Below are 27,412 nucleotides of genomic sequence, written 5' to 3' on the forward strand. Positions count from 1 at the left end.
CATGCCAGTGTTTCCATATCGCTACCGGGTTTTGTTTGCTGCAGAAAGCCAGAAACATTTGGTTCTACCTCATGAGCTAGCTTTTCCGATCCATGTCGAATAGGGCTCGCATAAGGCCAGCTCCAGTGTGGAGCAAAATCGATGTTTGAGCGGATAAAACCGAACATAGCACGCAGCGAGAGTCGACCTGGCAGCTCCAGTGCTGGTTCGGTTGGTTCTGACGACAGAAGTCGAATGCAGCTAGCGTTCGCTCCCTGCGGTGGGAACACCGATTCATGGGGGCCCACATACGAGGAAAACATTCCTCAATCATAGTGGCGTCTTCCCCTCCCGCGAAGCGTTGGAACTGTCCGCGCCGCTTTCTCCTGATCCCCTTCCTTTCTCTTCTCTCTCCCTCCAAATCCGGTGATGGATCAAGAAATTAGGCTATGGAGAAGAGCAGATCAGGTTGAGCCGCAGCAGATCCAAGCAAAATCGGGTCCGGAACGGTGCTCGTGGAGGCTCGCGCTTGGCGCTAATGCAGGCCGGCGCACAGGACGTGGATGGCCGCCTGCCCGCCTGGTGCCTGCGGATGGCGACGTTGTCGGCGGCCGGCGCCGAGGGAAGACGGAGGGTGGCGGTTGATGTGGTGGTGATTGCCGGCCGCGGCGGATCCGCACTCCATGCTACTCTACTCCTGCTGGCCGTCCCCGTCGCCGCTTTCTTCCAAAGCCGGCACCTCCGTGGCCTTCCTTCGCTCGGTGGGTGAAGGCAACGACCATCAGCCTGATATGCTATTTTGTTCCGTTGAGTTCGAACTCTAACCGGAGTTAGATTTCTGTTCTGACACACAAAGGTCGCCTCTCACAGTGTGCTCAGTTCGATTTTTTGGGCTGGAAATCGATTTTGGAGCAACACTGGAGCTGCTCTAACATGTTTGGAGTTCGATATGTTTGCCTTCTCCGCTTTCTTTGTTCCAACCAAAATAATCTCCCCTGTTCATCCATCGATTTCTTTGTCATCCTCCGATCTTTGTGCTCTGCTTTGTTGCTCGATGCATTCGATTTTCCTTGACATAATGATTCAGCACCAGACGCCCAAGGTCCTGCAGCGGCGGTGCCTCCCTTCCTCCGGGTTCGCCGGATCTGGAGGCCCTATCCTCTTCCTCCGCCGGCGCTTGGTGCTGGTTCTGCTCATGGATTTGGAAGCTCCGTTTGGTCCCTGGCCTGGCACTTCAACTCACATCTTTCAGGAAGATGCCCGGATCGAAGGATCCCGGATGGCTCGTATCCGCAATCTACTAAGAACAGGAGGCGGCGGCGGGAGCTCTTCCTGTCAACTGATCTGCAAAATTGGAGGAAGAAGAAACCAAAACTCAACTCTCAACTGCAATCAATTGAAGAAAGTATTCTTAAACTGCAGAGTCTTCCTCCTAATCTTCAGAATCAATCTTTACAAAGAGACCTAATCCAACAACATCAAGTGATCCTGGACAGACAAGCGGAATTTCATAAGCAGAGATACAAAAAGAGTTGGGTTACTGAGGGGGATAGAAACGCACACTTCTTTCAGCAGGCCATCCTTAAGAGGGCGAGAAGAAACAGGATTCTTTTCCTTGCAGATGAGTTTGGGAATCCTTTGACAACTCAAGATCAGATTGACACATGTTTCAACAACTACTTCAAGAATCTGTTCACAAGCCAGGTTGATCATCAACAGTTGCATATCTTACCTCAACAGAATAGGGTACAAGAAGATTTCAGTAGTGACTTCACAAGTTCCATTCCTGACAAAGCTGAGTTATGGGGTATTCTGAAGAATATGAAGAAGGATGCAGCCCCTGGTCCAGATGGATTTAATGCAGCTTTCTATAGAGTTTCTTGGGACTGGCTTGGTGATGATGTAGTCAATCTGGTTCAGAATTTTTATCACACAGGTATGCTTCCACATGAACTTAACAAACTTTTATTGTTCTTATTCCCACGAAAAATACTACTGAGCTCCCTTAAGATTTCAGACCTATTAGTCTTTGCAATGTTATTTACAAGATCATTGCTAAAAGCTTAGCTGATAGAATTAAGCCTTTTCTTCCTAACAAAGTGCATTTATCTCAGTCAGCTTTCATTCCTGGTAGACATATTTCTTCTAATATTATTATTGCCCAGGAAATTACTCACTCTTTTGGTCTCACTTCTTGGAATCATAAAGGCTTCCTTCTTAAGATTGATTTAGCTAAGGCTTTTGATAGAATTGAGTGGAACTTTATTACTAATGCCATGCTTAGAATTGGTTTGCCTTTGCAGATTGTAAATCTAACCAGAACTTGTATATCTACTCTTGATTTCTATGTTCTTGTCAATGGTCAACCTTCCTCTTCTTTTCTTTCCCAGAGAGGGATTAGACAAGGCTGCCCCTTATCTCCATATCTTTTGCATTGGCCATCAATGAGCTCTCTCTCCCACTTCAAATGGCCTTACAAAACAACCATCTCTTTGGGATTTCCCTTGGCCAAAATTGTCCTCCCATTCACTCTTTGTTGTTTGCTGATGACCTGCTTATCTGTGGCAAAGCCACTAGTGCTGAGGCTTCCCAAATCAGGCTTATTCTTGATAGTTTCTGCCAAGCCTCTGGTCAGACTCCTAATTGGGCCAAATCCTCAATTCTTTTAAGTAAAAACGTTGATGTCTGCACTAAGCAGGAGATCCGGAATCTTTTTCTTGTTCCTATGATGACCTCTTAGATCACTCATTTGGGTCATCCTACCATTTTCTCCTACAAAGACAGATGTCAAGCTTACAACTTCATCTTTAATAAGTTCAGAGCTAAATTTACTGGTATCAAGGCTAATAAACTTAATCATGCTGGTGGAATTACTTATATTAATTCTGTGTTGGCTTCCATTCCTATCAACTACATGCAGAATATTTTATTTTCCAGAAGTTTTACAGAGAAGACAAATTCCATCCTTAGACGTTTCTGGTGGCAGGGTGTTCAAGTGGAAGATTCTTCTAAACCTTTTTACTTCAGGTCTTGGGATGATATTTACCAACCAAAGTGTGTTGGTGGTTTGGGTATTAGAAATCTTTACACTGTCAACAAGAGCTTAGTTTTACATTCTGCATGGTTAATTGTTTCTAATAAAGATCCTTTTCTTTCTTCTGTTCTTAAAGCTAAATATTTTCCTAACACTAGCTTTTGGAGAGCTGCTTGTCACGGTACCAGGTTTGCTTTTTGGTCTTCTGTTATGCAGGTTAAACATCATCTTCAGGAGCAGTGTGTGGTGCAGATTCACCAAGGTAATTCCAATATTTGGACAGACCCTTGGTGTGAGAATTGGGAAAATATCCACACCCATTTAAAAAATCCTCATATCCATAGACAACTTCCGAACTTAGTTTCTGACTTATGGAATCAGAAGCAATCTTCTTGGAATCGTATTCTGATTAATTCCACCTTCCAACATCAAGCTGTTGACTCTATCCTTCAGGTTCACAAAGTTTCTTCTAGTTCTGTTGATCAGCTCTGTTGGAAACATTCAATCCAAGGTACTTGCTCTACCAAGGAAGTTTATAAGTACCTCTCTATTCAAAACACTCATTCTCTGCCTAGTCACGGACCTAGCTCTATCTCTTCGGCTGCTCTTTCAATTCTTATAGGATCTGGAATCATAAAACCATGCCTCGCATCAAAGCTTTCTGTTGGAGACTAATTAGACATTCTCTTGCTAATGGGCATAGAGCTGCTACTCTCAGACCTGCAAGATCTGTGGTTCTGATGAAACTGAGTTTCATATGTTTTTTGAGTGTGATTTTGCTAGAGCTGTTTGGTTTTCTGCAACAATGCCTTTGAGAACTGATCGTCTTACTCCGGAACCTGATGCCTGCACTCTATCTTTTATCTTAACAAACAACTTTTCAGATGATATTTTGCAGGAAATCTTCACTAGACTATGGTACCTTTGGAAAGCAAGGAATGATTTCAGGTTCAACAACAAGAAATGGTCTGTGAGCAGACTAAATCATGAGGTCCAGGCAGACATTGCCACGTCCATTCTGTATACCTCTCATGCAAGTTCTAATAGGAATATGACTTCTTTGAGTTCTGCTCCAACTAATGTCAATGGTTCTACTTTTCTTGTTGTGGTCCCTTCTTTATTGCTGATGCAGGATTTATCAAATTGCCAATATTGGCAGTCTTTTGTTTTTGCATATGCGGATGCAACTCTCCAACCTGATGGCCAAGGAAGCAGCTCAAGAATTGCTGGACTGGGGGTTCTAGTTGATCTTAGATCTACTAGTATCTCTTGTTGTTTGCAGGTACTTGGATCTGTCAGGGTAGATTCAGTGGTGATGGCAGAGCTGGCTGCTCTCCTTTTGGCGGCAAAATTTCTTTCCGTGTTGCAGATTCAATCTGAAGGAATTGGTTCTGATTGCCTTCAGGCAGTCAGACTGCTCCACATGGCACCCTTGAACTCACCATGGAAGCTTCATCCATGGATCTCTCATTTTCAGGATCTTGGCTCACGAGATGCTTTGCAAGTGACCAAAATCTCTAGAGCCCAAAATGAGGCAGCGCATCAACTAGCAGTTAGAGCTAGAAATGTTTTTTTCTCATAGGCTACTTCATCCTGTGTACAAATTCTCTCCATGGTCATGGCTGTGCTGTTCTTGCAGCACTCCATTCTGTAGCTTGGGGCCATCTGACCCTTCTTCATGTACATTGCTTTTAATGTTGAATCAAGTCCTTTATAAAAAAAAAACCTCCAAACATGAGCCGAATTCAGCCAAATAAACAATAATTTCCTGCACATGTCGAAGCAGGTGCAGAGGTGCTCGCCTGAGGTCATCCGCAACAGTCCTAGCTAATTGCTAGCTAGGAGCCATCCAACTCAGCACTAAATTGCTAGCAGTCCATGCAACTAAGCACTAAATAGCTAGCAGTCCATGCAACTATCTATATAGTGCTAGCTATTTGTTATTTTTAGTACTTTCATGCACAGAGAGAGAACGGTGCAACTATCTATATAGTGCTAACTATTTGTTATTTTTAGTACTTTCATGCACAGAGAGAGAACGGATGTGCTGGCGATTTGGCGCATCGTCGCGCGTGCGAGCTGAGCGATGAGCAAGTCGTCGGCTCGAATATTTTTGCATCTTCTCTTTCCTCCACATAGGATACATGCGGAGCTGTACACTCAAATAGCTAGCTGACTCAACACCATTGCGAACGCCTTGAGCCTACGCGCAGGGTTTCAACTGTTCTTTTATGCGAAGTGGCCCCACTAACTGACGTCTACACAGCAGGTACCAAACCAAAATTTTGTTCGCTTTGGTGAATAGCTGTGGTTAACGCAGCACTGGAACTGCCCTAAGACTTATAACCTCGTGGCTGTATTTGTTGTTCTGCATCCTAAACCTGAAGCGAGAGCTTGAAATGGCTGATAGCATGATATACGTTGAATCGTACTGACAGTAAGCATTTTCCTTTGCGCTACTGCTGCAACTGCTCGACTACAAGCTCCAAGCAGCTGCAATAGCTGTAAATAAAGAGAGATCTAACAGTTATGCACATATTATTTTTTAAGAAAAAATAGTTTGAAAAATAGTTTGCATAGTCAACAAACAGTCGGGCTGCAATAGCTGTTGATGGCAGCTGCACTGAAAATGTTCTGAGCAATCTGAAAAATTAGACCTACTGTCTTTTTTCATCGAAAGTTCACAAAAATTAGAAGAAAATCAAACAGAACAATAGGCGATGTAGCGTTAATAATTTACACGAAAGTATATGTACACCGATGTACATGGACTAATTGGGAAGATGCTTAGCTTACACCAGGAATTATGATTAACTCGCACAAAACTGGACACATGTAACTCTCCTAACTAACTAAGAGCAACTCCAAGAGGCTGCTAATCTTACCCCCAATACCCTTTTTAGGAAAAAAGAGAGAAAAAATAAACTCCAACAATCCACCTAAACCTTCCCCAATTTTTTAGCGACGCTAAAAAACAGCCTGCCACCGCGTATATTTTAGCGTTGGCGTTCCTCCCCCAATCCTGATTCCCGCACGCCCGCGCGTCCCTTCCGATGGGCCCAATACGATGACGTGGCCTGTGTTTGAAATATTGGGAGCTATTTATTAGCAATCTGCTGTGGACTAATATATTTTTGGGGGAAATTTTTTTTGGGAGAACTCACAATACATAATTTTGGGGAAGAATTTTTTAGGATACTCTTGGAGTTGCTCTAAACTAGGTAAACACAGATCTGATGGTTTATATGTCTTTCCTATTAGCACTTGCAGCAATAGCACTAGCACTAATAAATTAGCAAATAATAAATAGCACTAGTAAAGTAATACTATCTCGCTTTGACTCCCGATGTAGAAATTTGGTAATGGAAATGAGAGAGGATTTTCCTATCCGTTCCTTTCTGTTTTCATCCGTACCTGAACCCACTTATTCTTTAGAGAGTGGGACGATTCAAATGATTTTAAAATGTGTATTTTTTTTATATTTTTACATGTATCTTGATCCACGTACATAATACATATATATAAATTAGACATCCTAGCACCTAACACAAATTTTAAGCCATATAGATTTTGAGCTATATGGAATAACCTGACTTGTTTGAAAACGTAACTCGTACAATCCGTTTTCCTATTCGGCAAGCGTCTTTTATCTCACCAAACGTGCCTAGCGCCCACACGGACCAACGGGGCAACGGGAGAGGCAAGCACTCGCCCGCGGCAAACAGCCATGACGCCATCACACTTCCGCTGTGTAATATTCCAAAATTTGTAATATTTTGTACGAGTGAAAATTTGCAAAAATTTAAAATTTTTTGTTTGAATCGTGTGCTCATTTTAAAAGCCAGATCTTTCTCTCTTGCCCTAAATTCCATTTCAAAAATATGTGTGGCATGATTTGGATCTTTTTGGATTTTAATTGGAGTTCATGTCTAAGTGAAAATTCAAAATTCAAACCAAATTTAAACCGAAATCTAAACCTAAATAAAAACAAAACCTAATCTAACCTGCCGACCCGTTAACCACCCGGCCCAGCCCGCGCGCCGCCGTGCTCTACCTCGGCCCAGCCGGCCGCCAGGCCGCTGCGGGCCCCAGGCCACCCGTGCCCGCTCGCCCTCACCCGCGCTCGCACTTGCGTGGCTCCGCTCGCCAGCCCGCCTCACCTGGTCGCACCGCACATGCCCGTGCAGCCCAACAGCGCGAGTCGGCCCGCTGGCCCGCTCGCTCCCTTCCTCTTGCCGCCACCGGGGGCCCACCAGTCAACCCCAGCACACCCTGTTCCACCTTCACCTACCTCCTGCCGTACCAGCACGCGCGCCGCGCCACGCTGGCATGCACCACTGGCCGAGGATGCCCCTGTGTCCCCCCTTTTGGAGGCTTCAACAGGTGGGAAATGCCCTCCGTGCCCCCGGAGCGCCTGCGCCGCGGCGCCCTAACCCTAAGCCCGAGCCGCCAGATAGGTGCCACGCCATCCTCAGGCGCGGACGCTGAGGATGGACGGCGGGGCGCATTTATCACCTCCCCTCCGCCGCTATATAAGAGGCTGCACCCCTCCCCTCCCCAGCCATCACCCTAGCCACCCGAGCTCCGCTTGCCGCCGCTGTCTACTTCGGTAGAAAGAGAGGAAAGGGAGGGGAAGGAGAAGAAGGAGGACTAGCAAGGGAAGGAGAAGGAGGAGGGCAAGAGGAGGAGGCCGTCCGAGGGTGAAGTCGGAGCCGTCTGAGGGAAGGAACTGTTCGCCACCGCACGCCGCGCCTAGACCGAGCCTTCGCTGTGAGCCGCCGCTTTCCCCCCTCGTTCCACTTTGCTTGGGTAGCCATAGTGTAACGTAAAAGTAGGCCGCCGCAACGTCTTGTCGCCGGCCGCCGCGGACCTGGGGTGTCGGGGTCCCACGCGCCGCCGCGGCCGTGCCGAGGCCGCTGCTGCGTGGCCTGCGCGCCTTTCGCCTGCACCGCACCCGCCTGCCCTCGCGCGCACGCCTGTGTGCCGCTCGCTCGCCGCACGCGCTCGCCGCCGCACGCGCCCTGCGCCGTGCAGTGCCGCCGCCCACTAGTGGGGCCACTGACAAGCCAGGCCCACCTGTGTGGCCTGTGACCCGGTAGGGCCCACCGTTGACCGATGACCATCGACCGGTCATCGTTAAGCGTTGACCCGTCAACGCTGATGTCAGCAGACACGTGGGACCCCCTCGAGCTGCCACGTGGACCAATGTCGTGTTGACACGTGTCACCCCTTAATAAATATTTTTTTGAAATTAATTAAATAATTAAATAAATCCTTTAATATTTAAAAATTCATAACTAATTCATTTTAACTTAGAAAAATATGAAATCAGTTGCATTAAATTCATAAAATCAAACCCGTGCTGTTTGTAGCTAGTTTGGTATTATTTGGATCTTCTAAATTTGGCTTTCTTGGAGTTTTTGCCTAGATGTAATGCCGTTTAGTTTACTCTTCATCGTATCTCGTTCTGTTCAGACCCGAGCTACGACTCGGAAGACCTTCAAGACCCCGACTACGTCAAGGAGGACCCAATCGACTATGGACAAGGTGTCATGTCACTCCCAATCATATAGATCATATGCATGCTTAGTTGCTAGCGCTTTACTTATAATGCTTGATGATGATGGATTGCATAGCCAATGTTTTAGCCATACCTTGATAATTGTTTACCTTATTTTCCTTATTTACATACTTTTATGGACTAGCTACAGACCCCTAGCTAGTCCACCGCGTATATATCCATATACATACTTTTTAGTTATGGATGGACATTTTCCATGGATTTGGTGATAGGATTCCTTGAACACTCTCACGTGTGTTTTGGGTGAGTGTGACTCCTTGATGTGTTCTTGGCGGGAGCGAGCCATGGTTAGTACTTAGGAGTGCCTTGCTGGGAGAGAGCTTTCTGAACTCTTTCTATACCCCGTACCTGTGGTGGGTATCTTGTTTGTTACTGAGGAGCAGGTGGCATACTTGTATGTTGCAGGTGCTTCGACACATACTTGTTGGTAGAGTGCTCGCTCTCAGCCCCTTAAGGACCGAGTCAGTTTACCACCAGTCACAGCAGCTACTTTTCATACTTACCTCTTGCTTACATTATGGATAGGGTTCGGTCGGAGACTAGTAGTGGATAGTGCTCTGCCTGTAGGCGGATTGGAGGATCGTGTAAGGAGTTCAAGGCGTTGGCCTACTCTGACCAGACTGCACCCCGGTGTCGTTAGGTTTCACAGCTTCGAGGTCCTCACTGGTGACGTCATGCCCTGCAGCTGAGGATGGTTCCAGACTCGAGGACATAGGAGAGAGCTATCCACTTAATAGGGCTCCGCTGTTAGGTGGGGTTTGGACGGCTCGCTCCATCCGTGCGGGTACAGTTGTACAACCTCTGCAGAGTGTATAAATCTATAGCTATAGTCCGTGTCCACTAGTTATGGACAATGTTGTTGACTACCGCTACTTCTGGCTAGAATTTTATTGTGCTTCTATCTTCCCTCTTTTTAAGATAGGCCAGCATTTGCCATTGAGATGTGAGGGAAGGGAGCTCTCACATCGCCTAGTATGTTTGGGTGCTGGACCCTTAGGTGAAGGATCCAGTGATTTAGTATGTTTGGGTGCTGGACCCTTGGGTGAAGGATCCAGTGATTTGTGACGACTTCCTTGTTTGAGGTGTTGACCTCAGGATTAATGTTGCTTTGCTGCTTCCTTGAATTGCTGCTACTGCTGCATAAACCCCTACAACCATATATAGATTTTACCCATGCATATAGTATAATTCCCCCATTTCCTTAGCTTTGCTGCTTTTGGGAGTTGACATGGCCTACCCGCTTCTTGGGTAGATGGTGGCTTTTCATGGTTAGAAACCGACTACGACTTCGACAACGACGATTGGGAGGACTAGGGACTGTTTTTCACTCGAGTCGCCTGTTAAGATGGGGTTTGCCAAAGCTTTTATTTTCACTACGTAGATGTTTTACCTTTCTTGATTTAGTCCTAGTGGACTTGTACCGGCATGTGCCGCTGAGATGTACTTCTACTTATGTTATCTATGATATTTGTATTCTATTTCTCTCTCTATTTCTATGTTGGTATGGATTTGTACTATTTGAGACAGGGATTCACACATGATAGTCTTCCTAAGACTATCACGAGGTGCGTAGGCTTGAATTCTCAGAAAAAGGAATTCGGGTCCATTTCACGCCGCGTCCTCCCCTCCTCTCGCCATCGATTTCCCTCACCTTCTCACCTCCCTCAAGGCTCCCGCCACCACGGCCTCCTAGCAGAATTTTTGCTAACAACGTCGACTTCTCCTTCGTAATCAGCTTGAAATTGATAGCATGTGAATTGGATGGCCTATAAAATCTTTGGATTTATATGGCTCATTATCACGATCTAGTTATGCCTTACTAACCTATATTAGTAGGCTAACCAGGCTACCAAACAACCTCTTTGTTGATATAGGTCAAACAAAATATCAACTCAGTAATAGTTTCTATATTAGCCGATCTCAGCACTATTGTGATTATTTTAATAAAATTTTTTATTTATGATTGAGGGTAACTTTAAATCATATTCTTACTTATATTCTTAGCACGTGAAGACACGTATTCTGTTGAAACCCGCCTTCCCGTGCGGCAGGCACCACGCCTAGCCTCGTGCACCAACAAGAAGCAAGTGGGCTGCCAAATCGTTGAGGCTCAGACGCTTCCACGTTTACCTCCCGCCGACCAAATCCGGCCTGGCCCATCAATAAATAGACGACGATACGGGGCCACCAGTCAGCCACGTTACCTCTCTGCCTCCCTCCCCTGCCGCGCCCCCTTCGCCGTCGCCGATCTCTCTTCGTCCTGCCGCGCGGCGAGCCTAACAGCCATGGCGGCCGCGCTCCTCCGCCGCGCGCTCCTCCTCCGCCGCGTCCTCCCCTCGCCCTCTCCCTCGCCCACCCTCCCCGCGGCCTCCGCCCACCGCCTCCTCTCCGCGTTCACCACCTCCCAGCAGAACGCCGCCACCACCGTCGACCTCTCCTCCGACGAGAGCCGCCGCCGCCTCCTCAACAGGTGCGTGTCCGTGCCCGGGTCTCTTCTGCTGGTTCACGCTTGAGATTCCGTTTGCCCCCCTTTGTTGGAGTGACTGGTGGACGGTGGTGCGCAGGCTGGTGTACCGGAGCAAGCAGCGGGGGTTCCTGGAGCTGGACCTGGTGCTGGGGTCCTGGGTGGAACAGCACGTCCACTCCATGGACGAGTCCAACATCCGCGCCCTCCTGCAAGTGCTCGACCTCGTAAGTTCCCCTGCCTGTGGCCGACCAATTCCTCCTCTGTCGCGTCCGAGGCTATGTATTGCCTCAGCGATTGAAGAATTAGATGCAGTTTAGATAGGGGAAAGCAAGGATTTGGGGAAGATTCGAAAGAGGAGAAGGGGAACGACCAGGGAAAGCGCTTGCTCTGCCTTGTAGCGTATTCTCCTTCACAAGTTGCTGTTTCCAGCGCTTTTGTCTTAATTTCGTCTGTCTGATGGATCTTTTGTGCCATCCTGTTTTTTGTTGGAGCAATTGGATCAATCAATTAATCCATTAGTATGTTGGTTGGTTGCTGAGGAATCTGTTACGCAGTGTGACGCTGAACCATGCTGTACCCTTTCCCCTGAGGATATATGTTAGCAACATTAGGAGCCAGATATTCCTTGTAAATTCATACAATCAATCCTTCTTCAAGAAATTGGAAAGCAGTTTGTCTTTACATGGTCCATTCAAGGTCAAGGTCTTCAAATTTTTAAAGGAAAAATATAAGTCACTGGTCACTACTATTTCAGCCAAACGTCTCTTCAGGCTAAATTTTATTGTAAGGGGCACAACAAGTGTGCTTGGTGATTTCAAATTGTCTATGTTATGTTCTATTTATTCTTAAGGTCAATAGGTTTATGGAACTACAAAGAATCATGTGCTCTTTGAGTGGGCTCTTTTATGTTTTTAGGGGAAAATAAAAGCTCCTATAAGTTGCATGATTAAGAAAACTCCTATGTTAAGTATATAAGAAAAACACCTATATTTTTCATCGTTTCATATTGGGTCATGTTTACTCAGCTGTATTGAAATGAAAAGCAGTTCCTAGAAACCAAATAGTAGCGTGCTTGATCTTGCTTAGAGGAACATTGCTCTCTGTGAATTCAGTGTCTGTGCACTATGCTGAAAGGAAAAAAAAAAAAGGTTTGGGGTTGGGCGTGGGGGTGGAGTGGGTGGTATAGGCATAATAGTAATGACATAGTTTGCAAATCTCATGTACTTCGTTGTTGCTGTAACATCGAGATTTTGAACTTTGAAATTTGAATCAACAGAAAACAAAGCTGGATCTTTGTGCCTTGCCTTAAGCAAAGATGCATATCTCTTTGTCTTAACATCATGTTGGAGCTTCACAGTTTCTAATAGTAATTAAAAATCAAAACACTGTTTCCTACTTGCCAATTTCAGAACTTGTTTCTATAATACTGCTTCAGTTATCACTAGATCACGGCCATGAATAGGTCCACTTGAATCCTCCCAGATGCCCCTACCAGTGTTGTTCTTTACCTTTCCATTCCGGCTATGAATAGGTCCACTAGAATCAGTGCAGAAGGCCCTATCAGTGTTGTTCTTTACCTTGGCATTCCATCATATTACCTATAATTTGTCAGGTTAGTGATCATTAGGGGCCTTAACTGGGTAGCTTCTGTATGGGCCATCCACCTTTTGATCGTGATATATGGAATTATCTCTCTGTTACATATATTATATACTGTCTGGACCAGAAATTTTTTTTCTTTTGGGCTTTATGAACACTAACGTGCGTGTTGTAACATCTAACCATTAATCACAATCAGACGCAAATTCCACTCCTTAAGCTGATGTTTGCTTTTTAAAACTTTGGATGTTACGTCTAGACTCAGGAGTCGAGACATTTTGAATACCAGTTTCAGAGGGAGAGACTATGATCCCTATGGCCCTGAAGTCATCGAAGAATTTCTTTTATCAAATACTGTTTCAAATTTATATTTAGTCTTGATCTGGTGACTACAGGAAAACCCAGATTTGTGGAAATGGCTTACTGGTCAGGAGCAGCCACCAGAGGATTTGAATTCTAATCCGGTATGTTATACTGCAACCATTGTTCTGCTACTTCATTTTTTTCAAGGAACGACTGCTGCTTTACTGGACAGTTCATGATCAAATAGGTGTTCACTGCCATCAAGTCTAAGGTCACAGATAACCTGTCCAAGCATGCCTCTCCTGAGACCCGATCAACACCAGGTCAGCCATGGGTGAGAGGATGGGATGACATAAAGAAAGGCAAAGATGGACCAAAGTACGGAAATCAGTGAAGAGGCGCTTGAAACAGGGGTGGCAGTTTTATGTCCTTAATAAGGCCCTGTCTCTTGTCTCTTGCATATTGTTCTGGTGTAGAATAAATTAAACTTTGGCTGGCATGTGTGACGTGTGTGACCATTTGTTGAAGTGATCTGGAGAATCAGTTTATAGCTGTGGATTGGTGCTAATATGCTCTGTATATTTCCATACCCCTGGGCCCTGGTGCCAACCACCAACTCTCCTGCTCCCGGCAGTTCTGGGTTAGGGACCTCTTTTCTCTGCTCCAAATGTGTTTATATTGTTTTTCTGTTTGGTGGCAAGGTAAAACATTCATACTGAAACCTTTTATTTTTGAAAATGTGAACAAGTGCCATTGTCAGAAAGCAGGATCATGTTCCTTTCGAAATTGCATAAACTATAGTCTTGTCCATGTTAATTCAGTGCTGTACAGTTCACTTTTTCCACTTCTCATATGCTGTAAAAATCATGATATCATTCTTATTTACAAAAAAATGAACAAATGGAAGAATAAGGCAGCCTGTATGAACAAATGATATGATACACCAGGAAAACTGCACAGGAGATTGGACAGACACGATGGGCTTTGCAGCGTGAAATCTTGCGACAGTGAATGAATTATCACTGACATGTTGTGGAACTTATGAAGCAGCCGGGGCTTGCTGGGCTCGGATCACCATTTCTTCAGTAGTTGTCCCTATGATCTCATTTGCCCGCTTCAGTGGAACACATAGGATCCTCCCAATTGAGTCCTGAGTAGAGAATTATTGTAAGGACCTAGGTTCAGAAAATTTGAACTGGCAGATGCTTCGGCTGTGGAAGATTCACCGTAGTCGCCTTAAACATTACTCAGAAGATACATGTTGTATCCCCATTCCTTCTGGTCTTTTTGGTGATAATTTTGAGTTTGAGTTTGCAAAAAGAACTTACCCGAGAAACAATACCCAGCTTTTCTAGCTTCTTTACAGCATCCACAACATCAAAGTTGCACTCCACGCCAAACTCTTCCTTGATGAGCTGTTCGCAACGTAAATCAAGATCCTGGAAGGATATAAGATGCATCATATCAGCAAGTCATTTGTAAAGGTCCTTTTTCTCAGTAACATGAGGTTGCTCCCCCATATGACAATAAAAAAGGACAAACACTGCAGCTGTGCACTAATATACTGCCCAAGCAGAACTTTGATTGCACAAGATGTGGCAGAAATGTCATTGAAAGCAATGCAGAAACTAAGGAGATATGGTTACCTGTATAGTGGCCTTTCCTTGCTCCATCAAAATATAGTAAGAAACGATAACCTCCTTAACCTGCAAAAACAGTTTTAAATTATGTTGGTGGCACATGCTAGGCAAGTTAAATTTTCAAGGACTTGTGATGGTTCCATACTTCTTGCTGGATCACATCATCACACAAGTGAAGAAGTGTTCCTTTCCCACTATCAAGTTGCTTATCATACATTGACTTTGTAATCAAATTTTGGTATGTGACCATATTTGCTTGGAATCTGTTTGGAAAGAGATAGATTCATTGTATATCAGTGTAGTACTAGGAAATTGACCAAGTTGGTAAAATGTACTATTCCTTCAGAACCTTCAAGTGATACTTAGAGTGTCATATGAGCAAAAGAATGCTTTATTATGAGGTATAAATTAAATAACTTACGTGAAGTAGATCTTTGCACAGTATCCAATCAGACCAGATAAGATAGCTGTAACAAACCATATGTCAGCCTTTGGCATTTCAAGAGAACTTATTAGAGTGACCTGAAAGGAAACCACTATTCAGATGGTTGAAGATAAATAAGTAGTATGCCTGTTTAATACCAAAAGCATAAGAGACGACATACCAATCCAATCACGGCAGATATTAGAAATGTAACCCAGTCCATTGGTGTTAAACTAGGGTTTTTCTTCTCTGGCTGCAACACAAATACTGATGTAAGGTACTCTAGGAGAACAAACAGAACATGCCCAGATTTAGTGACAGAAATTGCACTTCCTGTAACATATATATTACCAGGACTAGCTCCATATCGGCCATTGGAATGTGCTTGAAGTGCTTTACATATATCCCACGATCTGGTTTACTTTCTGTGCTAGCCTTCCTGTAATGTTAGAATCAGAAAAAGCTACTATGTAGGTGTGTAACATCTAAATATAAGAAATTACTTCAAGATTTAAGAAAACTAATGGAAAAAATGAGTACAGGAATACATACCTATACACCACGATCATCCTTTCAAATGTAGGCTCTTGAATGGTCATTTTTCTTAACAGATTCTTTATGCTGCCATAAAAATGATATATAACACATTAGAAAATAAGTTCAACTTTAGTTTATCAAAATTTCTGTGAAACAAGCCTTAATCAACCTTAGCTCCATTTTCTCTAGACGAACACGCTCAACATAGAGATCTGGTTCTTCTGCATCTTCATTAATTTCATCACTCTTCTTTTTGTCTTTATTTGACGGTACTTGTCTCTTCGAGAATAATCTATCAATCCTGATATGAAAGCATTGCATGGATAATTGGATATGATGCTTTATCAAAGGAAACCCATTCAGTTCAGCAAAAGTGAAAACAGTTGACTTTGAGACGTGATACCTTGTTACCCTGAGCAATGACCTCCATGCTCGAGATATGATGACATCCAGTTTCTCCATGAAGAAGTAGTCAGTTGTCCGATCAATTCCAATACCCCGACGGAAGACAATATACTGCAAATAGGTGGTTGATTATGAAATATCTATAAATTATTACGCAGGGCTAACAAAAGAAAAAAAAACAGTGGCATGCTAACTAACTTGAATGTCCTCTTGAGCAATGGTACCAAAGAAAGACTAGTTATGAAATAAATACAACAAATATACTAGTTTCTCCGATTTTCATTCGCTCCTGTCTTTTACATGCAGCACTCAATTTATGAATCATCAGCATGGACCAAGTAATTGTACAGTTTGCGAAGGAAAGATGACTCGTAGAGTGAACTACAAGAAACAAAAAAGTACCTTATCAGCGAATGCTGGTAGATTATCATGTGGGTGGTCCTTAAAGTACCTTGTCAAAAGCTTGCTGTCTACCTATATTTTTTCAAATAGTAGATGAAAGTGAAGTAAATTACATTGTCAGCATTCATATCCAGAATTTTACAGAAGTGACTTCATACCCTTGATTCATCAACTTTTATGGGGAGGTTCAGAAGATACTGGCCAGACTGGGCTACCTCATACTCTTCGTCGGATAGCAACTTGAAGTTGCTCTTTTCCATTATCTACTTAAGATCACCAATTGTATTTTGAAACATAGGTAGTACAAGTTATCGTTGTTTAAAATTTCAAGTATCATGCTCATTAGTATGAAATGAAGTAGATAGTGAGCCAACCTGAAAAATGTAGGTTAAGAAATTGAGTTCTAGAGTATCAAGCTCATTGGATGTCATGCCCTGCTGCTCCAAACTCTTCTCACCATTAACAGGATCAAATAATGCGTACAATTGCTGCATCACAGCACAAACATCAAGATAGTCGATCGACTTCGACTGTCATAAATGAATAGAAAAGAGGTACAAACCATTAGATCATCAAATTGGAGAAGATACCAAGCACGGATTGTGTACTCCACCCTCTTGCATAGCTTCATGAACTCGGCACGGTCATTGTCGCGCTCTGCAGAGTTATCAAGAGCATGTGTGCATTATGGCAGCCAAATGATTCACACCATTTCAATTATGAAATTTCAGATAGTCAGAAATAGTACTGCAGAAAGTAAAGTAACTTGGATTTTTCTGAAAGAAATAAAAGGCACGAAATCACTCTAAAAAAATGTGAGGATTGACAGGTAACTAAAAATTATGTAAGATTCTCATTATCTATAGAAGCATTGATGGAAATTGACATGCATTTTGTGAGAGATGTAACATTACATATCACTTGGAAAACGCACATATATTTAGTACCGGTAAAGGAAATATATGATGACAGCCGCAATAAACGGAACTTTAAGAATAAAACCTGTGCTCCTTTTTCTACTTCAGCAGTTAAGTAATGTCCGGACAATTTACGAACCCCCAAAGCTATCAAATAAATTACTCGCATTTTCCTTCAATAGAAATTTAGTACTCTAGTTCCAATATAATTCACGGCCCTAGGTCCGGTTGTTGCAATGCAAGGAAAATGATAAAGAAACGAACTGAACCAAATGATCAGAGAATGAGACACACACGCACGCAGATACGATTCCGGTGACACTACGATGCAATCATCTCCCCCATCTCCTAAGAAACGGGACGCCTCCATGCCCCGCGAGCGACCCAAATCCATCCCCCGGCGAATGCCCGCGCAGCCGTAAGCATGATCGGACCACGAAACGGGCGGCGACGATGGACGGGGCGGGGTTAAGCATGGTATAGATACCGATGAGGTAGGCGAGCTTCATGACGAGCTTGGGCTTGAGGATGGGGATGACGGACTCGCGCTCGAGCCGTATCACCTCCTTGACGACCCCGTCCCTCTTGGCCTTCCCCTTGGCCTCCATCGCCGCCGCCGAAGCCGTCGCGGGCCTCCCGTCGTCCCCGGCCTCCGCCTCCTCCATCAGCGGGCCGGGCGGCCGGCGCGATGTATAGAGCCGCGGTCGGCCGGGATCGGATTCGATTGTTCGAGCCGTGGAGGCGGGGGGAAAGGATGGCGTCGGCGAGCGTCGATGCGATGCGGGAGAGAGGGAGCGGGGTGAACGGGGTGGTGTGGTGGCTCGCGCCTTTTCGCGGTGGCGGCACGAGGAGCGCGCGGCCTGTCGCGGGGTTGGTTCCAGATTTGGATGGGAGATTAAGCGTTCATTAAACATGGGGGGTGGTGTGATTAGCGAGATAAACTGAGATCGGGAGCGTCTAGGCAAATTAATAAGGATTTGAGTTGCCGACAGCCTCAAGACAAAAGGGAGATTGAAGGCGTGGACATTACTCTACGTTGTAATTGAATGCACGCACCTATACGATGCGACGCTGATTTGTGCGAGACGTGCCAGAGGTTAATCCCGCTGCATGGCTCCCACCGTCCCAAATTTCGTTTCAGCCTTTCTAAATTTACAAAATTTGTTATGCACTAAAATTTATGAACCGATCAAAACTAGTTTATGGCAGAGGGAGTAGACTCTAATTATATGCTATTGGAAAAGGTCCAAATTACTACCTGAACTATAAGCAAAGTTATTTAACCCCTCCGAATTTCAAAACCGGTGCTTAATAAACCTTTTGTCCCTAATCAAAACTGGTTTTGCTTATGTGGCAGTAGTTTAATGCCTTGGGTCAATTAATGAATCCACGTCATTCGTTCATCTTCCCCTCCATCATGTTCCTCCTTCCTCCTCTCAGCCCCGTCGCTCTTGGCCTACTGCCCGTGCCCTTGCTCCCATTGCTGCCCCGTTCTCCAACTGGAGGCGGCGTCCTTGGCCCGCAGCCGAACAGAGCCGTCGGAGCAATCCCGACCATAGTCTGCCGGCTGCCGCAGCTGCTAATCCTCGGCGCCGGAGCCCGAGCTCCGCTCATTGCTTCATGTTACATCATCTGTCTTTCGCTTTTCATTAAATCGCGTCCAATTCAATTTCACGATGGAGTACTACCTTTCGCTTTTCAAGATGCAACGGAAAAGAAGGCACGGCCGCACGAGTGCGTAATTCATTTTTTTGTTCCACAAGTTGCGATGTAAATGATCTCAAATTCAGTGGCCAAATTGTTACTGATTGACTATTTTAATAACCAAATTTATTCTAGAGTGGCCAAATTGTTAAATTTAATAACAAAATTTATTCTAAGCAATCTGTGTTTAGTGGTTAATTTCCAACATCAACGTTGAAGAGGACGGGAATGATCTTCTCGGTTCTTGTTAGTATTGCCACTTATTGCAAGATTTGGTCGCCGTCGTTGTTGTAACTTGACGACGGCATGGTCGATTTACCCATTCTAAGCCCAATTCAAATATTGTTATATAATAGGGAAAATCTATACATCCACAGGTCATTATGTTTTTTTTACCGAAATCAGTAGGCGAAATCCCAACCTATTTTTTATATTTTTTTCAGACCTGTTTAATTTGATTCGATGAGGAATCGAACTCAAGCCTGCTAGATGCTACTTAGGTGCTCTAACCACTAGGCTAGAGATCCTTTCACCATAATTCAATACGTTTCCACGAGACATTCAAATTATTCCTAATTTACTAATGCATATATTTCATATTTGAATCAAATTTGTTAGGAATTATAATGACGAATTAAGACATCACCTTCTTGGTTTGCTAATTAATGGAAAAGAAGAGAAGGCACAACGCCTGTTTGTTTGTCAACTATATGATCGAACTTTGTTATTCCACAAGGAAGAGGAAAGTACCAAACAACTCACAAACAAATTGAGAAAATAAAAACTGTGTCAACTATTTCCATCTTAGTCGCACTTGATCAATTGTCTTTTAGACTGTGGTCCAAGAAGACTTGAACACGATTTTGTAGACAAGAAACTTGGCGAATTCATTCAACACCCAGAGTGTTTCGATTTGCTTGACTTGCATGTGATTTACATGAATAGTTTAGTGGTGAAATGTTGTAGATTCAGGTGGATTATGAAAAGCATGACGGTCAAATGTTGTCGATTTCCCTCGCCACCTTATTAACATTTTGCAAGTAATTGGCTGGCCCATGCAACTCAATGTTAAACTTGTCCTCATTCTTTTTTTTTAGAGAACAAGGGATTAATCAAGCAATTTATTTAGTTTCCAGCCCCTCTCCATCACAAGGTAAGCAACTACGAATGCTCTTATGTGTTTCAAATTATAGAACATATTGACTCTTAGGGGGCGTTTGCTTCCGGTGACTTATTTTTAGCACGTGTCACATCGAATGTTTAGATACTAATTAGGAGTATTAAACGTAGACTATTTACAAAACTCATTACATAAGTGGCGGCTAAACGGCGAGACGATCTATTAAGCCTAATTAATCCATCATTAGCAAATGTTTACTGTAGCAACACATTGTCAAATCATGGACTAATTAGGCTTAATAGATTCGTCTCGCCGTTTAGCCTCGACTTATGTAATGGGTTTTGTAAGTAGTCTACGTTTAATACTCCTAATTAGTATCTAAACATTCGATGTGACGGGTGCTAAAATTAAGTCAGCGGAAGCAAACGGGGCCTTACATGCATCCTACAGATATGGATGGCTCTAAATTAAGCAAAGGGATGTCTAATTTTCCTGAAGTAGCATTTTTGTTCCTTTTTTGCTTTCCACTTTGAAATGGCATTACTTTCGTTTAATACTGACGTACAGCTGAAGAAAAAGCCACTTGTTTCAGATGATTTATTCCAGTTGAAATCCCAAATAAAACCTGAATCAGCTGTCAAGTGTCAGTTGAGTAATTAACGTATAGTATTTCAGGATAAACGACGACTTGTATAACAGTCTTGGAGGTTGGAGCCCTAGTAGTATGCATGTAGCATGGCAAAAACATGTACAGCGACAAAAAGAAAGGGCAAAATGGAAAGAATCGATCCTGTCCCCAGCACCAAATGGACTGATCGTCTCTGATGCATGTTTGTTCCTCTAGTTGTAGGCGCTGTTGAGGTAGAAGTAGAGGCCGACCAGGGCAATTACACCGACGGCAATGGCGATCGGCAAGGCTTGCCTGTTCGAACAGAGTAAATGCAAAATCAGTCAGTTGATTATTGATTCCTACATAGTAAAATATTAACTACTGCACAAGCTTAATGCATATTCAAAAATTTCAATTCCTTCTTAACGTGTTCTAAATAATTTTTGTGTGTTTAAAGTTTAATATATTACCCGATTGCTTCGTCCTTCTTTAGCTGCTCCTTCCTCGCCTTGCGGGCATCGGTGGCATTCGCGTTCTTGGACACCGCCGGCTGGTATGCTCTGAACCTCCTCTTCGGAGCTCCACAAACTGCATCAACAATGGACAGAGATTGCTCAAACATTGGAGAGAAGTATATACTTTTTCCATGTGGACAGTCATAGGTAAGCAAAACATTTGTTTTAAAACATAAACAAACTTTTTTGGGATGAAAATGTAACAAACATTGCTATGCATGCTAACATTGTGTCTTTTAAACAAGTGAGGTATGCTTATGACGTGTGAGTTAGTGCGTGTTACTGTGTGATTTCGTCAAATTCTTGCCATGTTGTTCAAATTTTCATGGAAATCAGCGTGATTAATTGCTAGTGGGAAGTTTCGTCTCACGGTTTCCAAAAATGACATGTCATCAAAAGATGTTTGAGTTAATGAATGAAACAATACACCTCAATGCAGAGTTTCATTTCACGATTTCATAGGATGCCCATGCCATTTAATTGCGAGGCATATGATTGGATATGGTCAGATGAAATGAAACTCTATAGCCCCCAATGCAAGTTTCAACAGGTTTCATAGCCTTGGAAACAGTGCATACACAGTTTCATCCTGATGAAACTCCTTCACTCTCTCACTTCATAATTATCTTGCCATGTCATCACATATACTGATGTGTCACCATATTAAATGTGCATAAAATCTCTATGAAACTCCCACTGGGATTAGCCTAAACGAAGAAAACGCTTCGTAAGGCTTCAACTCCTCTATGTGTAGTATGTTCATTGTCGACGTGCTGTCGTGCATTTGCAAGTTTGCAACCGTGCTTGCATGTAAATATTCTCAATCATACAAATGCACAGGCTCTGAACTGAAAGCCAATAAGAGGAAACACAAGCTATTTGCCATGGGTGCGTGCATCAAGTGAGAGAATGAGAAAAACAGAGAGAGGAAGCAGGAGCAGAGGATTCTGGAGTTCATCCTCACCGGGGCAGAAGTAGCTGTCGGACAGCTTGTCAAACGGGGTCCTGTCGTTGTAGATGTACCTGCAGGGCAGATGGAGGAAAGATCGAGCTCAGACACGGCGGCGTCATCTGCAGGGGCTCACCTCCGGTGGGCTGCTGGCGGCTGGCAACACCAGACGACACACACAGCAGACTGCACGCAAATAAGTAGGAAGCTCACTCACCCGCAGTCGCGGCAGATGTAGGCCTGCTTGGACGCGACCCGCATGGTGATCCGCGCGGCCGTGGCGGCCCTGGCCACCCGCCGCCGCGCCGGCGCCGGCATCCGCACCGACCACGGCGCCGAGAAGGACGACCGGAGCGGCGCCGCCGGCGCGCGCGCCAGGGACGACGCCGGGGCCTGCATGGCCATCGCTGGCTCGCGCGAGGGCTGGACGGCCTGCGGACGGCACGCGCTGGAGCAATGCAAGTAGCAGGAGGAGGCGAGCGAGGCGGAGGCGGAGGAGATAAGAGGGCGGGGCCAGATTGGTGGCAGATGGTTTGCAAGCGTCTGCGTCGCCTTTTCCTCCTTTTGCCTTTTGGTGCGCGCGGGAGGTGAGGTGGAAGCTGGGGGAGCGGGCAGTGTGGAAGCTGCGTGGCGTCCATGGCGACCCTTCGCTCGCTATCCCTTTCGTATGGACGCCCTCGCCACTTGGCGCGCCGCCAACCGAGCGCTGGACCACCGGTTCCTTCGGCTCTCTGTCTTTTTCAACCCGACTTAAAATTTTAGGTTGGCTAATTCAATATTTTAGAGGAATCATATATGTATTTATAGTTGGCTTGGCGTACTCCTCCGCTTCATTCTAGTTACTCATCTACTATGCTATAAATCTCAACTGGTAAGGTGGCCCGCGCAAATAGCGCGGGTAGCTAGATTTTTCCATGCTAACATTTAGACTAAATTTAAATTGAAAAAAATAGAACAACTCTTTTTTTCATTATCACTTTTTTCCTGAATGATCTTGACAAAAGTATCATCATTTTTATTATTATATTTGTGACATGAAAAGTAATACAGAAGAGAATACTTTGAATATAGTTTGCATCAATGGTCAGAACTCGAGATAGAGGTGCCATTGCCGAACTGTGCCTATCTCCCTACTGTGCTGGAGCCATTGGCCATCTCTTACACATCTGTCTCTGTATAGGAACTAACAAAATTGGTTGTCCTACTTGCGAGAACCTTGTTTAATTATGTGTTGATAGTATACCATCCATTCCCATGGCAATGATACACTACTACCCGAATCTGTCTCCCTGACTCATTTGGGAACAACAATTATATTGCTTAATTGCAATCGTGAGTTCCTCTTCCAGCGGCGGCAACGTCAGGAAGTATTTGATCCACTCAAGCTCTAATATGTTGACATTTGACAACACCGTCACACATTATGTTATTTTCTTTATTTATATATTTCATTCTCTTTCCAATTCATACCATACTAATTTACTTGCTTTTCTTTAAAAAAATCTATACGTGAAACATGCCAATTATGATTTCACAGGAACACGATGTTTTTTCTTTATTTATCTATTCATTCACTTTCAATTCGTAGCCCTCTAATTTACTTACTTTTTAAAATTTCAAATAAATATATTAATTAGTTATATTTGACATGGACTCTTTGGATTAGTCTACGCTGTTAGATCATCATATTAGCAAGGTGGCCAGCACTAATAGTGCAGGTAGCTAGTATTTTTATGACAATATTAGAAATTTTTCAAAGTTAATCTATGCATGTTATTTTGGGAACATGAATTCAAGAGAATAGGGAATACCTTATGTACAAACATATTTTGTATTTAATGAACATAATATAAACATTGTTTTCATTTTTAACATGAATGTAATTTTTAAATTGTTGACCGGCTATGTTCATTTTTGTTTGAGAATTTTGCTATGGTGATAAATTATCCTTAGACTTTTAAAAGAAGATCTAAGTGAGCATCTACTGCACATAGTAATCAGAGTTTCATTTTGAATTTGAATGGAAACCTTAATGAGAACTGGTTGCATCCTCTTTAATTCTTATTGTATTCCAATATCTCTTTTCTGTTCTTTTCTTTGTTCTCCGATCTCCAATTGCTACATCTCCGTATGCATGCATGCTCCCTTTGTCTTACAGCTGTTGTACCTTTTTTGCTCCAAGAATTATCCAAATTCATCAGTTTTATTATTGCACTTGCAAAATATAGCCCTTTTCTAGCCAATTTGAAATTGCTTTGTTCCCAAGGAGCTTTGCCCCCTATGCCGCAATCATTGAGAATGCACGTCATCCCCTCTCGTTGAACACTATCTACATCTTTCTACATATGGATGGGCATGCATGCCAAGCATCGATATAGAGTTTCTTTGTTCTATATGACATGGCTATTATGCCTTGACTACATGATCTTTTATTTTCCAAATGTTTTTCAGCCCTTAGGGTGATGTTCTATCTCCCTACCATGTTAGGATCACATTGTGGCTTCGACATGGATGCACAATAGAGAGCTTACCATTGCCGTGCCCTGTTGCCCATATGCTCATTGTCATTTCGCTCTCCAAGTTGAGAGCTCTCTCGTCGCATTCTAAATCACAACCGCTTCTTAGCTCTATTGGTCTCATCTTCTATCTTTCGATAGTGGAGGTCTTCTTCAAATATTGTATTCAAACTGCACTTCTTCATGGCCCACCTACTGCTTTTATCCATGTTCATCATCCTCTTGTAATCAGTTCCTTTTGACATCTAACGCTCTTTTTTCACTGCTAGATTGGAATATCATCATAGCTCTACCATGGCCATGCCATTGTGTCATATTTCTCTCCTTTCTTTTGATCCTAGTCGTTCTCCTTTCTTTTGGTCAACTTTTTCCATGATCATTGCTCTAAAAGTATGCACTACCTCATCACATTTCATTTTGGAATAGTAGGGTAGCCTTATGATAACACACCATACCGATGTTGTTTTTCCTCAAATATTCTAATTGTAGTTTTGACCTTGCTCTTTATAGTGCCAACATCTCTATAGGTGTCAATAAACCATCTATGCCTGCAGACACCTCCTTATAGCCGTATAACCTTGAAAATTGGATCATTATCTCTAGAGCATCACATCTTATTCTTATTCTTTGTTGAAGCGCTACACCGCCTGTAGGGAACATGACCCCATTAAGCCATAGTTTATGATTTTGATGATTGAGTGACAACATGGTCATTGGGACTAAAAAGTTGGTTAGAACATGCCTTGAAGGTATTATAGGTCCTAAGGAAGCAACCACAACTAAAAGCAAGCATGGCAACAAAGAAATCAAAGAAAACAACACCATTGTATGTTCCGATGCCCCCCAGAATAGCGTCAGAGCAAGCGTCAGAGGAATTTGTACGCTGTGAAGAAGTTATGTCAAGTCAACCATTGGATGTTCCAATGGTCCCACGTTTAGTAGCGTCGAATGGATTCTAAGGGGCAGGCTTGAAAGGTGAAGAAATATCTATAGCACCGGATGATCTGATGGTAGGCCAAGAGAAGCGTCGGACGACGCATATTTACTTCAGAAACTTCCTGAGAGGTTTTGGGCAAAAACCCTTGAGCACCGGATGATCCGACGGCACCATCGAAGAAAGCGTCGGAGCAATGGCGTCAGGGGGATCCAACGGCTATGTGACGTGAACAGTGGCACCGGATGATCCGATGGGGGCATCAGATAAAGCGTCGGATGAATTCCTGAGGAACTTGTGCGTTGGGAGCTAACGGCTAGTTGCACTGAAGGTTCCGATGCAGGCTAAAAATAGACCATCGGAACATCCGATGGTATCCTTTTTCACTAGCTATTGGAGCAATGACTCTTTGAGCCCTTGAGGCTATATATACCCCCACCACTCTCCTATTTGGAGAAGCTGGAGTGTCTAGGGATGCATTGAAGACCAAGACTCATCAAGAACACATCCATACCACCAAAAGTGCTTAAGTGATCCATCAAAGGCTTGGCACAAGCTTAGGAGAGTTATTAGTGCTAGGATAGAACTAGAGAGGAGTGAGTGCAAGGTGTGCCGACCTTGTGATCAGGTTTTAGAGTAAACCACCGCTGTACAAGAAGTGTGCTAGCGCCTTGGAGACTTGGTGGCTCGCCAGCAAGTCTTTGACCCTCCGGCTTGGTATGGAGTGGCGTCGATGACCTTGTGCGGGGGACGTGGAGACCCTCTTCCTTCGTGGAGAAGCTCTTTAATGGAGACGGCATCAAGGTGACCGAGGAACTTGGCATGAGACTTAGTGGCCGAGCCTTTGTGGCAAGTCAAGGGGCACCTTGGGAGAGGCTTGGTGATCGGGAAGCAATACTCTTATGTGAGTGCTTCAACAACGTGGACTAGTGGTGGCTTAGTTCCTTCCGATACCACGGGATAAATCCTTGTGTCAAGAGTTTACTTCCCCTCATCCCCTACTTACGTTTCCGCATTTCATACTTGCAACTTCTATACCTTTACTTTTCTAGAGTAGTATCTTGATAGGATTGGCTATAGGTTGTAAAACTTATTTTAGGATGAGCGTTTCATACTAGATCAACCGTAGATTGCACATCTAGATATCATGATCTAGTTTATGTTTTGATGCAACTAATGGAAGCCATAGGTTTAGCTTTTAAGTTGCCTAATTCACCCTATCCCCCTCTTAGGCTATGAGCACCGATTCCTTTCACCACCAAACTTTCCCTCAATGGTCATACCATAGACGACCTCCTCACACCAAGGATATTTGGGAACAATTAATGATATACATGGATCTCCGTTGTGTGTGGGTGTGCTGCTTGATTAAGGTAGCGACTATTGTATTTTAGCTTCACTCTAACAATGTCTGATAGATCTTACCAAGAACATATTTACTGATTTTTTTAGGATTGATATATCTTACAAAGAATATATTTATTGATTTCTTAAGCTTCTAATGATATGGTTGAGCCATCACTTAGCTATTAATCCATGGGGACTAATTTGTAACATTTAATTTGTGTTTATTTGCTAGTAGCTTGATCAGAAGTAGAAGCATGGATCTTTGTATTGTTCTCCAAAAATCACATGGTAGTAAGTTATGAAAATCGTGTTTTGCTTTACATGTTTTTTTACCTCGAGCTGTTTGATGCTGCACCCCGGGTGAAGATCTTTGGCTTGCTGCTTTGAGTCCACATGTTGGGCATCCGCTATCCGGTGAAACCTGCTACT

General features: G+C 43.7%; 3 protein-coding genes across 3 annotated transcripts; 1 reads left to right on the top strand and 2 right to left on the bottom strand.

Annotated features, from left to right (window-relative positions):
• The first annotated feature begins 10,807 nt into the window (after positions 1 to 10,807).
• Positions 10,808 to 13,607, top strand: LOC117833643 (succinate dehydrogenase assembly factor 2, mitochondrial). Its single transcript, XM_034713220.2, has 4 exons — positions 10,808 to 11,064; positions 11,159 to 11,285; positions 13,056 to 13,124; positions 13,211 to 13,607. Exons 1-4 carry the CDS (start codon positions 10,880 to 10,882, stop codon positions 13,355 to 13,357), a joined length of 528 nt encoding a protein of 175 aa, XP_034569111.1. The 5' UTR covers positions 10,808 to 10,879; the 3' UTR covers positions 13,358 to 13,607.
• A 142-nt stretch (positions 13,608 to 13,749) lies between these two features.
• LOC117833642 (uncharacterized) lies at positions 13,750 to 18,101 on the bottom strand. Its single transcript, XM_034713219.2, has 15 exons — positions 17,776 to 18,101; positions 16,934 to 17,028; positions 16,746 to 16,859; positions 16,530 to 16,634; positions 16,372 to 16,443; positions 15,968 to 16,080; positions 15,734 to 15,865; positions 15,580 to 15,648; positions 15,379 to 15,466; positions 15,209 to 15,280; positions 15,025 to 15,125; positions 14,749 to 14,866; positions 14,610 to 14,669; positions 14,292 to 14,402; positions 13,750 to 14,113 (listed from the first exon to the last, which is right to left on the bottom strand). Exons 1-15 carry the CDS (start codon positions 17,951 to 17,953, stop codon positions 14,003 to 14,005), a joined length of 1,539 nt encoding a protein of 512 aa, XP_034569110.1. The 5' UTR covers positions 17,954 to 18,101; the 3' UTR covers positions 13,750 to 14,002.
• A 2,659-nt stretch (positions 18,102 to 20,760) lies between these two features.
• On the bottom strand, positions 20,761 to 22,749 carry LOC117866314 (uncharacterized). The gene is made up of 4 exons (XM_034750505.2): positions 22,404 to 22,749; positions 22,202 to 22,260; positions 21,193 to 21,310; positions 20,761 to 21,034 (listed from the first exon to the last, which is right to left on the bottom strand). Exons 1-4 carry the CDS (start codon positions 22,589 to 22,591, stop codon positions 20,953 to 20,955), a joined length of 447 nt encoding a protein of 148 aa, XP_034606396.1. The 5' UTR covers positions 22,592 to 22,749; the 3' UTR covers positions 20,761 to 20,952.
• Positions 22,750 to 27,412: the final 4,663 nt, after the last annotated feature.

This window comes from Setaria viridis, chromosome 8, assembly GCF_005286985.2.
Source record: "Setaria viridis chromosome 8, Setaria_viridis_v4.0, whole genome shotgun sequence".
NCBI classification, from domain to species: Eukaryota; Viridiplantae; Streptophyta; class Magnoliopsida; order Poales; family Poaceae; genus Setaria; species Setaria viridis.